Genomic DNA, 14,117 nt, shown 5'->3' on the forward strand with positions numbered 1-14,117 from the left:
CACCAGCTCTCTCCCCGACCAAACATGGAGCATGGTAGAGCTCCCTAACTTCCTGCCACGTGTGAGGCTCTTGCTGGCCTCCAAGAGGGGTCAGTATCCTGCTTGTCCTGTCCTGGCCTGGGATCCTGGCCCAGGAGATGACCGACAATAATAGCCACAGGATTAACATAGTAGGCATTGTCTTTCTCTGACTATAGGGTGGGTATTATGTGTTCATCAACTGTCCTAAAAATACCCAGTAAACAGGTGCAACCTCTATGGCACCAGCCCCCTGGACTCTGGAGACAGAGGGTAAGGCAGGGGAGAAGGTGAGTGAGTCTGAGTTCCAGGCATGGGATGAGGGGAGCCATTTGGAACCCAGGAAACCTGGATTCCTGGAAACCCACTTGGAGAGGGGTGCAGAGCATCTGCGGACCCTCAGACTTCCATATGCTGGAAGCGTGGGCCTTGCTGCTCCTGCCACTCAGCTCAGTCCCAGGAAGACTCATTGGATTCCGCCTGCCGCGCTGTTTACGTCACCCCTTACATCACCCCCAAGCCCAGGCATCCTCCTCGGGCACGTGTACCAGAGCCACACAAGAGCCCCCAAATCCAGTCTTTAGCCCTCTTAGGCTTCTGGAGCATGGGCTCCAGAAAAGTGATCTCCACATTTCCCTGTGAGAGATGTAGGTCAGCGAGACAGTTCCCCTCCCCCCACCCCTGCTCATCCCCCCCCCCCCAGGCCTCCTGGCACCCTGCCCCCCACCAGAGCCCCTTGCTCTGCTATAGTCTCCTCGCTGCTCAGTGCCTCATCTGGTCTGGCCACTCATTCTCTCCCTTCTTCGGCTTGCATCCCCCTAGGTGGGTGCTGGTTTTACTCAGCTGGTCACCTCTGTGTGCACAGGATCTGGGTGCACTCCTGAGCCTGTACATGCGTGTCTTCAGCGTGTGCCTGATGTGTGTGCTGCGGCGTGTGTCTGCTCTGTGAGGGGTGTGTGTGTGGTGGGAGGGGGTGGGAGGAGGGGCAGTGTGTCTGTTCTATTTTTACTGGCCAGTTGCTGTCGCTCATAGTTTTCATAGCCTCCCCTCTGCTCTGCCCCTCACAGTCTGCGGTCCACAGCGAGACACGGGCCAGCCCAGCTCACAGAGACCGAACGAGGTAAGTGTCTGCAGCCCTGAACTTTGGATCGAGGTCGAGCCCAGAGAGGAAAACTGGCGCTTGAGTTTCAGGAGACACCCAGGGCCTGGGGATGGAGGGAGACATGTCTTGCTTGTGCAACTGGGTTGGCTGGTGGAACGGCCCCCAAATGCTCCTGCAGGGTTTCATCCTGTGCAATGACATCTCTCCTGTAAAACTGTGATTGGAGGTAAAATCCCCCCTGCCCATTTTAAGGCTAGAGCCAAGAGCAGAATTTCCCACAAGGTTGCTCAAGGGGCCCCAGGGCAGAGCCTAGCGGATTCTGTTTCACACCAAGCTGTCCAGAGGGCCCCAGGAGGGAGAGGGCACCGAGGGGAAGGGGGTGGCATTGGGAATCAGGGAACGGGGGTGGCAGAGCTGCCTTTGGAGGTTTAGGAGGAGCCTGGTGAGCAATACAAGTAGGCAAATGCCTGCAGCAGAAAAGAAAGAAGGTTCTCCGGTGTGTGGAGCTCTGGGGGAGCCTGGAACACGGGACCCCAGCCTCTGCTGACTGAGGAAACCATCTTGTCTCTTTGTTCTTTGTCTTTGAGGGACGTGCTCAGTTCCCTTTGCCCACCTGTCTGTAGAGTAGGGCAAGAAGAGGTGAGGGCAGACTGCCAACACTGCTTGGCGAGGGCCCCACCCCTGTCCACTGCTCCTGGCTCTGAGGAGTAGAAGTAGTTGGGGTAGGGGGGCTCTAGGGGGGAAGGCCAATGGTGACAGCATTTGGGGTTGGGGCATGAGAGTCTGAATGCATAACAGAGGGCTCCTTCTATTGGGATCCGTGACTGGGGGTGGGGTGAGGGCTAAAGGCAGCACCAGCCACCAGGTTTGGGAGACTATCCCACAGCCGTCCTGAGATTAGGCTTTCCTGTTAAGAGCTCAAGATGGGGGTGTGGGAGTAACGATGCTTGCTAATAGTCAAAGAGGACTGGGGTGCCCTTGAACTGGGGTCCAAGGTCAGGGAATGGGGAGCAGAGGGAAGCACATGAGCCTAACCAGAAACTTGTGTCCCTGATGATCAGGCGTGCAAAGGGATTGGTCCCGTCCGTAAAGACACACACACAATCGCTTATACACTTACACGTACACAGACGCTCACACACTCAGCCTCATAGTCTAGTTGATATTCCTGTCCCACCCCACGGGGCCTCAGGGAAAGGGAAGCCCAGCTCTGAGTCAGCCCCTGGCCATCTTTTGCTCCCTCCCTCCCTCCAGCGGTGGATTTTCTAATTATCTCCTTGCTTGCTACTTGTGGGGGTGAAGGAATGCTGGCTCTCCAGCCTCACATTTGCTGCTGCTATCTGCATCCTGACTCTGCTTATCAGGTTTCTGCTTGTCTCCCGTAGGACCTGTCAAGGGGTCCCGTCTGGTGGGTATCAGAGCACAGGCTGGGGACCCCTTGGCCTGGCATTTGTCAATGGGGCAAGCTGGGCGGGGGGGGGTGGGGTTTGGGGAGAGGGCAGACCCTGGAGCTTGGCAGGGGGCCCTGACTGGCCTGGGCAAGTAAGGCTCCATGCTGGTGACAGTGGGGCTGTCTGAGGGAGGTGTGAACATGGCCAAATGCCCACCAAGGGTGAGCCACATCCCTACTCAGCTGAGACCTGGTGCCCTCTGCAGACTGGCATTATGGGACGCAATGATGATGGATAGACAGACCTGGAGGTGTTTCTTTACCAGCTAGTGTTTCTTTTTGGACTTCCTCGGGAGTCTTCAGAGGAGAGGAGCCCTCAGAATAAACAGCTGGTGATAAAATCTAATTTCAGCCAAATATCTCTGGAATTTATGGATTGGCTCCTACCTCTCCCTCTGTGCCCCAGGGTGACAGCTGAGACTCTGGGGTCACACTCCCTTTCCCTCTCCTCCACCCTAAGCCTCACCCTCCCCAGGCAGCAGGGGCAGAGGTGGGGGGCCCAGAGGGCTTTCTGACAGGGTGGGGAGTTTCAGGACAGGTGGCCAAGTCCCACTCGTGGGGTGGGGGAGGAGGCTTCGTGGGCACAAAGGGAAAGGAGAGAATTAAGGCAGAGGCAGAAGGTGGCTCTGGAATAGTTACTGGTAGCTACTTTCCAAGTGTCCTTTAGATTTTGCCCTGCCCCCTACCAAACCAGGTTCTTGGACCAGATTCGAACTCCCGATCCTGTGCTCCATGGCCCCCGATGCACACACGCCAGTTTCCTCCTCACTTCACAACCCAGCTCGGGATTCCTGTCCTGCCTTGCACACCTGCTCCCACCCGAGTTGCCCTTCTTTCCCCGATGTTTTGCACAGTCCCCACCCTCTACTGGAATGCTCTTTGTCCAGGCCCAGGCAAGATGGTGAGTCAGGTCTGGCTTTGGAGTATCCCCCTCGTGTAGCCTTGAGGACCCCCTTCTTGGCCTGGGTCCCCCAACTGTTGGGACTGAAGGGAGCCCCAGGATAACCCAGTCAAGGAGCTTCAAACTGTGCTGCACAGTCAGAGGTCCTCAAGAAGGCCTTGGGCCTCCTATGTAACCCGCTTCAACCTGGGCCGTTTACTCTTATTGATCACATTTGTGTTACTTCCAAGTAAAATTTGGTTTGAACGAAGGCTTTAAAGGCTTTTTTAAGTGGACAATTTATCTAACCTCGATTTTTGCAGAGGGGAAAACTGGCCTGGAGAGGGTCAGGATAAAGAACAGAGTAGAACACAGGATCTGCCCTGCCTCCTGGCTTGACACCCTCCAGGGCCCCCTCGATGCCCTACCCCAGCGGTGCAGGTTGCACTGCCCTCTATGGGAGTAGCATGCCCGGGCCCAATTACATTGCACAGTGTCAACAGCGCCCTCTGGAGTTGTGCTCTATGGCAGCTACCTGTATTCCGTCTTCACTCGGTGCCACTCATCTTTCAGACTCTTCCCCTCTCTGAGAACTTCATGCCCACGCTCATCCACAGGACAGACTCTCAACTCAGCACGTTGTTTAGGGCCCCGTGACCTCACTCTTCAAACAGAGTTCCATGGCTTCCATTCTGTTCCCCACAGGGGTTGGTAAACTTTTTCTGGAAAGGGCTTGACAATCAGTATGTTAGGCTCTGCAGGTCACAAAACTTTCTGTTGCATATTCTTTATTTTCCAACCCTTTAAGCAAAAAGAGTTTGGGGGCCAGATTTGGCCTGTGGACTGTAATTTGCCGATCCCCGCCCTACATGCCCGGCCAACAGAGCCACTTTGGGTTCTGATACTGCTTCTTTGCTCTTCTAAGACTTCTCTCTCTTGTGAGTGAATGAGTAAGTGGGTGAGTGAATGAATGAATGAATGAATGAATGAAATAAAGAATAAATGGACAAGTATTTATCCTATTCTGACCTGTTAGAATCCATTATGTCTGATTTCTTGTTCCTGTTGTCGGACACTCCCAGGCTGGGCTGCTGACACAGCCCCAAGGCTCAGCTGGGTTGGGAGGCAGGAGTCGTAACTTTCCCACACTGATGATTGCTTTGTGCCCGTAGGTGCTGCCCCCCCACCGCCACCACCATGCCTGAAGTGTAAGTAGCCCTGCCCCCACTGAGACTCCGGGAAAGCAAGGCCCATTGCTACAGATTTCAGCCCCATAGTTGAGGCTCCATCTGTCCAACCCCTGAAGCAGTTCCCCAGGAGATCAGATTCTAAAGCAGAACCAGTCCTGAGTGCCTGGGTCCCCAGTGTTACTGTGCATCGTCCTAGCCTTTGAGCAGAACTCATGCTCCAGGTTGCTTAGGGGAGAGCTTTGAGGCCTGTTTCAGAGTTTGTCCCTGCACCGATCAGATGAATTGCATGTGCCAGGCCATGATTTGACATTGGCCCAACAGATGAACAAAGCACTGGAAATTTGCCCACAGGGCCAGAGACAGAAGCTTTCACGTTGCTGGAACCCTGTGTTGAGGCTTCCCTGAAATTCCACCCCTCCTCCCTGGCTTACAATGACTAGTATCTCCCCGCGAGAACCTCCAGTAGCCCAGGGAGCCATTGGATTTTTATTCCGTTCTGCTGGTCCCCTTGTCTGATGCCTGATTTCCTTCCGGTGTATGATTGGCACCACACCACCCCTGTCCAAGCTTGTCTACATGGTTCTGCTGTTGCATATGTAATATCAATGGTTCACGCTCTGTCTTCTGTTCTCTCCTGTCCTTCCTGTGGTGGATGCCTGAAGCGAGGTAAGTGAGATTTGGGGTATCTTTGTTTTGGTTAGGTCTTGAGACTGGTAAAGGTGGCATAAGCAGTGTGTGTGGCAGGGGGCGGGGGCAGGGCAGGTGGCCAGTGGCTAAGAAAGTCCCCGGTGAATAGAAATCTTGGGTGAAGATTCCAGGCAGGGGCTTCTTTGGGCCCAGGGTGGTGGCCCCGGTGCACAATCTCCCTGGAAGGTCGTCCTGGGGCTAGCTAGGGCCACGGCACAGCTGGGGGTGATTCTGCACCCATGCCTTGCTGTGCACCCTCGCTGAGCACGGAGCAAGTACTTCCTCACTTGTTCTGCTCACTTGTCCAGCCCTGGGGGACCATCTTGTTTTTTGCAGAGCTGGTCCTATGCAAAGCCATATTTGAAGAGTAACAAGGCATCATCATTGGGCTATTCTACCCCTGCCCAGTGACCAAACATTGAGGGAGGAGCACAGAGATGTCCTTCCACTCCCCTCAGGTCTTAGGTAACTCTGAAACAATCCAGATTTATCAGGCTGCTGAGAACACAGCCTGTATATTCAGCCCTGGGTTAGGAACTTCAGGGATAGGGCTGTGGACTCTGAACTGGCAAGGGTGGGAATTAGTAGCACCGATGGAGGGGGCATTTGGCACAGAGATTCTCAATGAGATTCTCAGTACACCATTTTTCAATAGCCATACGAATTTCTTTTTTTCTTTTTAATGTTTATTTATTTATTTTGAGAGAGAGAGAGCAAGAGCAGGGGAAGGGCAGAGAGAGAGGGAGAGAGAGAGAATCCCAAGCAGACTCTGCGTTGTGAGGGCAGAGCCTGATACGGGGTTCCATCTCCTGAACAGCGAGAGCATGACTTGAGCTGTAGTCAAGCATCAGACGCTTAACTGACTGAGCCACCCCGGCGCCCCACCATATGAATGTCTAAGTTTTGCTGAGGCTCATAGTAAAGTGAGTCACCACTGATTGATGATGCAACGAGGTGTCCCATAAGCTCACCAAACAGCGGGGGAACGATATTGCAACAAAACCTTTCCATGAGTACATTACAGTGTGTAAACCGTGAGTGGTAATGATTATAGCCACGGGCCGTTTCTCCCACGAGCACACCAATCTGAGACGCAGTCCCAACCTCGCTTGAGAAGGTGAAGGGACAAACAGAACTGCTCTCGCCAGTCGGATTAGAAGTCACACATTCCACGCACAAAATGTAATGTCATTTTTCTCCCATTTTCTCCCGCAAATCCTGCTCACTTCTACTTTACACACTAGCCTAACAAACCAGAGCTATACTCTCCCGGCCCGCAGCACGGTATAGTCTATGCTGCTCGCTGGTAACAATGAGAATCGACAACCTGTGGTCAAGAAGAGATACAAATGCTCAGAAGGCCTCAATCCTCATCAGTTAGGAACTGCACAGCCCACCTCACCTTCACCTCCCCCGAGGGAAACGCTGCCGTAGAGCTAAGACTTGTGAGAACATGTCCAGTTGGCAGGAACATATCAAGGATTTTTTTTAATAAGAAAATAAGGTTAAAAAAAATTTTTTTTTTAACGTTTATTTATTTTTGAGACAGAGAGACAGAGCATGAACGGGGGAGGGGCAGACAGAGAGGGAGACACAGAATCCGAAGCAGGCTCCAGGCTCTGAGCTGTCAGTCCAGATCCTGACTTGGGGCTCGAATTCATGGACCGTGAGATCATGACTTGAGCCAAAGTCGGACGCTTAACCGACTGAGCCACCCGGGCGCCCCCAGAAAACGAGGTTTTTATACCTGAGGAAGATGAATATGGCTGATGTTGACATTAAAAAAGCTGTGATGGCTAAAAAGATATACTTCTTCACGTATGAAATTCACAGCTTGTTCCTCTGACATAACAGATCATCAAGGTGTTGGTACATTACTATGTAGAGCACTAACAGGTGCCTCTCTTTCATGCCTTCCAAAGGATTTGCACGTCCACGATGTCATTCTGTCTGTAATAACTCTGTGGACTGAGGAAGGTGGGTCTCAGCATCCTTATTTACAGACGAGGAAGGAGGTGTCCACAGAGGTCATGTGACCCACGTAGGCTCCCACCAGCGTTAGAACCAGGATTGAAAGCGGGGGCTTCGGCCTCTAAGTCAAGGTAGCTGACTACAGCATTCTCTGAATTTGAGGGGCTCAGTCACAGAGGTGAGGGACCTGTTAAGGGACCCTATGGCAAGGATTCCGGGTAGTGATGGTGAACCTGGCTGGCACGCACGCATCCTAGCCTAGACCACATTTCTGGTTTTGCAGCCTCTACCTCACCACCTGTCTCTCCCCTTCTCACCCTCAGAGAAAGCCCAAGATCACTGCCTCCCGCAAACTGCTGCTGAAGGTGAGGCTTCGTGCTGGCTCTGGGGGACATCCAGTGGGAGACGGAGGAGGGCATGTGGTGCAGACTCTGTGGGGGTGTGGAGGGTTGTGGGGGGGTGAAGAGGAAGGAGACCAAAGTGAGGGTGATGAGGGGGCAGAGGGGACTCAGCCATTGCCTGAGACTGGTGGTCAGTGAGTGGGAACCTGAATCTATGGAGTCCTGGCACCTGCCCAGATTCCTGAGAGGAGGCAGTGACCAGCTTCAGGGTGACAATCCCCTGGTGGCAGGCAGAGGGCCTTGCTTTATTTTGGCAAGAGTTTCTCTCTTTGGAGCTCTGTGGCCCAGAACAGACCAGAAGTGGGTAAGAGGGAGACTGAGGGAAAAACAAGTTCTGGGGTCCAATGCTGCCTGCGGTCTCAGTGCTTGCTCTCACATGGTCCTGCCTGCAGCCAGCCCACACACCTGCACACCCCGTGGGACTATCTTGTTCGTACTCTCCCAGGGCTTCCTGGGCTGCGTCCTGACCAGTATGAGAACACGATGCTTGTAGAGTCACAGGCAAGAGCAGAGCCTTCCCCTCTGGCCCTGATGCTGGGGCCGGGGAGGGGGGGGGCGGAGGGAGAGGATGTGGGGAATACGAGGGCCCCAGGCCCAGGGGTCAGGAGGCTCTGTCCCATCTAGAGCCTGATGCTGGCCAAGGCCAAGGAGTGCTGGGAGCAGGAGCACGAGGAGCGGGAGGCTGAGAAGGCACGCTACCTGGCCGAGCGCATCCCCACGCTGCAGACCCGTGGCCTGTCCCTCAGTGCTCTGCAGGTGAGTCTGCACGGCTGACCCCAGGGCCCAGCTGGCAGGAGCCTGAGCTAACACTGGCTCCAAGCTCGGTTCATTTACAAGTGGCTCTTCCCTTACAAGGTCTCATGTCATCTCATAGACCCCTGGGAGGTGGTGCTGGTAGATCCCATGTCACAAGCCCAAGAAGGGAGACTCAGAGCGGGGAGGAGCAGCTTTTTGGGTGGGGCCAGGCCAAGGCTGGGGCCCCACATCAGACCAGTGCCAGGGCCTGGAAGGTGTGCAGTGGGGTGGGAGTGGGGGGGATCTTGGGAGGCCCCATTTCTCCCCTTCTCCTGCAAATAGGTTTTTAATGTTTGTAAAACACTGATACCTGTTTACGTGCCAGTGACTGCAGAGAAAAGAGACTGGAAGGAAATATACCAAAATGTCACCAATGGTCATCTTCTACTGGTGACATCACTCGTTATTTTTTTTAATTTTTTAAATGTTTATTTATTTTTGAGGGGGGGAGAGAGAGAGAAAGAGAGAACAGGGGAAGGGCAGAGAGAGAGAGAGACACACACAGAATCTGAAGCAGGCCCCAGGCTCTGACCTGTCAGTGCAGAGTCCAACACGGGGCTCGAACCCACAAACCACAAGATCATGACCTGGGCCGAAATCAGACATTTAATTGACTGAGCCACCCAGGCACCCCACTCGTTATTCTTATTATGTTCTTTTTGTTTAACACATAGTTTTCAAATTTTCTACAATTAACTGATTTTTACAAGAAAACTTTTTAAAGAAAACAGTTACATTCAGAAAGGAAAACAAAGGGCTTACACACTGAGCTATCAGAAACCATGAACCTCAGAGAAAAGGGGATGGTCAGGTCCTTTCCAGAATGTAAATCTTGCAAAGGTGTTGGGCATGGAGGCAGAAAAGAAAGGCTGGGGTCCCCAAAGCTCCTGTCCCCTCTTTTCTGTTTGTGCTTGATTAACTTTTCTTCCTCCAGGACCTCTGCCGGGACCTGCACGCCAAGGTGGAGGTGGTGGATGAGGAGAGATATGACATTGAGGCCAAATGCCTCCACAACACCAGGGAGGTGAGCCTGTAGGAGTAGAGGGCAGGCTGGGTGCGTGGTGGGGCGATGTCCAATGTCCGGGGCAGGTGGGGGGGCAATGATGCTGCAGCCGTGGACTAGGTAGGTCCCCCTTCTCCTGCAGGGTCTGGGAAGTGGCCACTTGGGAAGCTCTGGTCTCTCCACTCCAGCCCCTAGGACTGGAGATGGGCAGAGAGGATAATCACCCAGATGAAAAGCACAAACTTCCTCCCAACCGGCCACACGGGCTCCTCAGCCTAAGAAGAGCGGCCCTCTTTGTTCACCCACACAAACAATCATATGCTTGTTAATAACATCTTCCCTTTGTGAATGGCTTTCATGTGCATTGCACCCTTTGATCCTCCCTACGCCCCCCCGTGGATGAAGCAGGTGCTATTATCTGCACGTTACAAAGAGGGACGCTGAGGTTCAGAGAGGCTGAGAAATTTGGTCCAGGTCACACAGTGGTGATTGTGGGACCAGGTCTGGTCGCTGCCCCCCCGCCCCCCACGCCCACCCACTGCAGTGCCTTGTGCTCCCTCGGTGTGGGGCGTGGGAGCATTAGCTCAGTCCAGACCCTGCTCCAGTGTGATGGGGCAGAACTCAGAAGGGCAGGACTCCTGATGCTGTAGTGAGCTGCTCCTGGGTGCTTGTTCAAACAGGGAGGAGGGGACGTAGTGGGATGGGACACCATTTTGTTACTTCCTACTTCTCCCATCAGGAATGATGGTTTGTGGCATCACTAATCTTCCCAGAATTCCCTCTAGAGATAGCACCCTGGAGTGGAGCTCATCCGCCCCACTGGACCAAGGCTGTGCCCTCAATGAACTGCTTTGAAGGCTCACTGGGAGGGGCTACTTAGAAGCAGAAATGGGGCCACAGGAATAAGAGGCAGCAGCCCCCCCCCCCAAACAGGGCTTCCAAACCAGACTTGTGCTGAGTTTGGTGGGACTGCCCTATCTATTCACCCTACCCTGACAGAGAGGGCTAATGCGCTTTATCTGTCCATTTACTCTTTCATTCATTCGTCAACAAACACATTGTGGCTATTTGCAAAGTGATGAGTGGGTCTGAGTGTCCCAGAGGGTCTGGCCTGGAAGCTGGAGAATTTGGGGGGTGGTTTTGCTGGAACTGTCGAAGTCTGAGGTCCTCAGGAAGGGTGCCCTGGGGGTGCACGCAGTCTCTCCAGTGAACCCTCGCTTCTTCTCACCTGCAGATTAAGGACCTGAAGCTGAAGGTACTGGACCTCCGTGGGAAATTCAAGCGTCCACCACTGCGTCGGGTCCGGGTCTCAGCTGATGCCATGCTCCGGGCCCTACTGGGCTCCAAGCACAAGGTGTCTATGGATCTGCGGGCCAACCTGAAGTCAGTGAAGAAGGAAGACACAGAGAAGGTGAGGAGCCCTCTTCTCAGAACCTTTCACTTCCTGTCCCATCAGCCTTTACCAGTCACTCCATCACATAGACTCAGGCAGGAGCTCCTGTTGGAGTCCAGGCAGCCTGTTAGAACATTCTAGAACCTTCTGGGAGACCAGTGATGAAGTCTTATTCTGTTTTGGAAGAAAGAAGACTTGCTCCCTTCTCTCAGGCTGCTCTCAATCTGAGGAGGAAACTGGGACATGAAGAAAGCCAGACCAAGCAATAAAGTAAAAACTCTACCCAGTGTGAAGAGAATGTGGAGTTAGGATGACAAGGGAGACAGTGACCTCTGTCGCTACTGGGGAAAAAGACAGCAGATCATTGTGGTCATAGGACCCATGAGCACAGAAATTAGAAAACTGAGTTCAATCACTCATTCAGGAACAAATCACTCAAAGCTGATTGAGCTCAATATATGTGCCCAGAATCGATGGGCTCTAGAAGGAACATGGATGAAAGGCATGGTCTCTGGCCCTAGAAGCTTCATAAAGAGAAGAGATGGCCAGGCAATATGCTGATAAAATGGGACATGAGCCAATTTATGAGGAGGTAGGTTAGAAGGGGTGGCCTTGAGCTGCCTTGAGCACCAGACCAGGAAGTTGGTGTAGGTCTGGAGGCAATGTTGGGCTGTGAGTTCACTGGGGTGGGAACTAGCCCCAATCATCCAGAACTTCCAGCTGACACAGCCTCCTCCTTCCTGTGGAGCTTGATATGTGTCTATCTCTGAATGTGTCCTTGGACCTCACCAGCTGGGTAGGGCTGTCAGCATTTCCTCTTCTTGAAGAGACTGACTTTCTTTCCTTCTTCTTTTTTTTTAATGTTTAAATGTGTTTATTTATTTTGGGAGAGAGAGAGAGCATGCATGCACATGTGTGAGCAGGGGAGGGGCAGAGAGAGAGGGAGAGAATCCCAAGCAGGCTCCACACTGGGGCTCCCACATGGGGCTCGATCCCATGAACCGTGACATGACCTGAGCCGAAATCAAGAATCAGGCGCTTAACCAACTGAGTCACCCAGGGGCCCCGAGGAGTCTGACTTTCTTTCCTTTTCTTTTTTTTTTTTTTTAAATGTTTATTTATTTTTGAGAGAGACAAAGACAGAGAGCAATCAGGGCGGGGCCAGAGAGAGAGGGAGACACAGAATCCGAAACAGGCTCCAGCTGTCGGCACAGAGCCCGACGCGGGGCTCGAACTCACAGACTGCGAGAACATGACCTGAGTCGAAGTCGGACGCTTAACCCACTGAGCCAGCCAGGAGCCCCTGGAGTCTGACTTTCTAGCACCTAGTTTCTTTTATGTCTGGAGGGCCTGGCTGCCCTCTGGCCTGCTAAGTCTCTGATGTGTGTGTGGCCTGCCCACAGGAGAGGCCCGTGGAGGTGGGCGACTGGAGGAAGAACGTGGAAGCCATGTCTGGGATGGAAGGCCGGAAGAAGATGTTTGATGCCGCCAAGTCTCCCACCTCACAGTAGAGGTACCTAGAGACCAGCTCCCTTCTTCTTGGGCCCACCAGAATCTAACAGATAACAGGGGCTCCAGAACAATGGCTGGTGGGTTGGTCCCAGTGTGGTGCATCGAGGAGAGTCAGCTCTGCTCAACTCAGCCCTGGCTCTAGCAACCTAAGGCCTTGGGCACATCATTTCTGCTTTGGGGCGTTGTTTGTTACCCTCATCTATAAAACTGGAGGCTGTAGCAGATCAGTGTTCTCCAAGCGTGGTCCTCAGACCAGTGGTATCAGTACCACCTGCTAATGATCTGGTCCCATCCCTGAGCCATTGAATCAGCAACTCTGGGGTGGGCCAGCCCTGTAGGTATTCTCCTGCAAGACCTTGAGAGCCACTGGGTGAGACGATCCCTGGGGGCCCCCCAGCTCTGACTTGCTGAACATCTAAGCTTTTTAAAATACCTCCTGGCAAAGTACCCCAAATCACAGTCTCTGGTTCCAGGGGGGTTCTATTCAGAGAAGACGGCCACCCCGCCCCCCCCCCCCCCCCCCCCCCCCCCCGCTTCTCTGAGGAAGTTGCTGGAGAAAGCAGCAAAGTTAGGCCTCATAAAATCCCCATGGGAGTGCCAAGGGGATGTGCAGTAGGGCAGAGGTCTGCTAAATAGCCCTGGCAGGGCAGGCTTTCCAGAGCTCTGAGCTCCCTGAGGAAGTGATAGGCAAGGGTTGGTAGATACAGGAGAAGGGCGTGTCAGAAGGCTGATGTGCAAGTAAGAGCCCAGAATCGGAAATTAACCAGTGGTGGAGGAGGAGCCACAATGGGGAGGAGCAGTGATTGGGCTTCAGAAAGGAGAGGGGAGGGAGCTTGGGCCCTGGGCTGCCAAGCTGAAGCTTCATAGGCGCCCCTCTGGATGGTGGTCCAGCCCCGGGTGTGCTAGGGGTGAGAAGTTCCAGAACTGTATCTCCTGCGGGTAAATCTGTAAAATGGCTTCTGCCTCTTTGTCCCTACAGGCCGGCTTGCTGCACTGTGCTCTGAGCTTCCCCTTCTCCCTCCTACCTCCAGCCTGCCTCACCCGCCTCTCTGCATCCCACCCTGCATTTCGGAACATCCCATCCTGCTCCCACCTCTCCCCTCCAGCCTGAGTGCCCTCCTCTGGAAGTGGGATTAAACAGACACCCAAGAGGACAAACACACCAGTGTCTGAAGAGTTCACCCTAGCAGGGTATAGACCCTGGCCAGCCGTGGTACAGCCAAGCTGAGGAGGAAGAGGTGTGAGAGCATCTTCCCTCTGGCCCCGTGCTGGATTCCACCACTGCTTCTATGACATGTAGGGTGCCCCCAGGCATCACAGCTTCTCCATTAAAAACCAGGGTTCTGGTCATTTCTGTAGCTCTGGCTGTGAGTGCTCAGAAGAAAAGGAAAGACAGGGAGTCTGAAGAGATGGCTGTTCTGGGCTCGAGGCATGAGCTCAGGGTCCGAATGGAGGTCTAAGGAGTTGGCAGCTGCCTGCTAAGGTCCCTCTGGGACCCCTCCTGCGCAGCCCCAGTGACATTAAACAGCACCCCGTCACCATCCAGGACACTCAGATTACCCAGGCCCTAGCCTCTGGAACAGCCCCAGCCCAGCCTAATGACTCCAGCCAGCAGAATGGGCTTCTGCATTCAAAGCCCCTTGCCCTGCTTGATTTCACAGTTCCCTTTCTCTGAAAACCTGCATTATCTCTCCCTGGAAGCTGCTGGATATTCC

The 14,117-nt window shown here is 53.6% G+C and overlaps 1 protein-coding gene across 1 annotated transcript; it reads left to right on the forward strand.

The window, feature by feature from the left end:
• Window positions 1–1,079: 1,079 nt before the first annotated feature.
• TNNI1 (troponin I1, slow skeletal type) lies at window positions 1,080–13,760 on the forward strand. Its single transcript, XM_053208800.1, has 8 exons — window positions 1,080–1,138; window positions 4,623–4,662; window positions 7,622–7,663; window positions 8,324–8,455; window positions 9,429–9,518; window positions 10,732–10,908; window positions 12,294–12,403; window positions 13,382–13,760. The coding sequence occupies exons 4-7, from the start codon at window positions 8,330–8,332 to the stop codon at window positions 12,399–12,401; spliced, it is 501 nt and encodes a 166-aa protein (XP_053064775.1). The 5' UTR covers window positions 1,080–1,138; window positions 4,623–4,662; window positions 7,622–7,663; window positions 8,324–8,329; the 3' UTR covers window positions 12,402–12,403; window positions 13,382–13,760.
• The last annotated feature ends 357 nt before the right edge of the window (window positions 13,761–14,117 follow it).

The sequence above is a fragment of the Acinonyx jubatus genome, chromosome E4 (genome assembly GCF_027475565.1).
Source record: "Acinonyx jubatus isolate Ajub_Pintada_27869175 chromosome E4, VMU_Ajub_asm_v1.0, whole genome shotgun sequence".
NCBI lineage: Eukaryota > Metazoa > Chordata > Mammalia > Carnivora > Felidae > Acinonyx > Acinonyx jubatus.

Bases quoted from the DNA above. Each gene is read 5' to 3' on its own strand.
- TNNI1 (XM_053208800.1), top strand. From the start codon at position 8,330: ATGCTGGCCAAGGCCAAGGAGTGCTGGGAGCAGGAGCACGAGGAGCGG. The intron at 9,519-10,731 runs GTGAGCCTGTAG...TCTCACCTGCAG, and splicing joins GCCTCCACAACACCAGGGAG to ATTAAGGACCTGAAGCTGAA. The intron at 10,909-12,293 runs GTGAGGAGCCCT...GCCTGCCCACAG, and splicing joins AGAAGGAAGACACAGAGAAG to GAGAGGCCCGTGGAGGTGGG.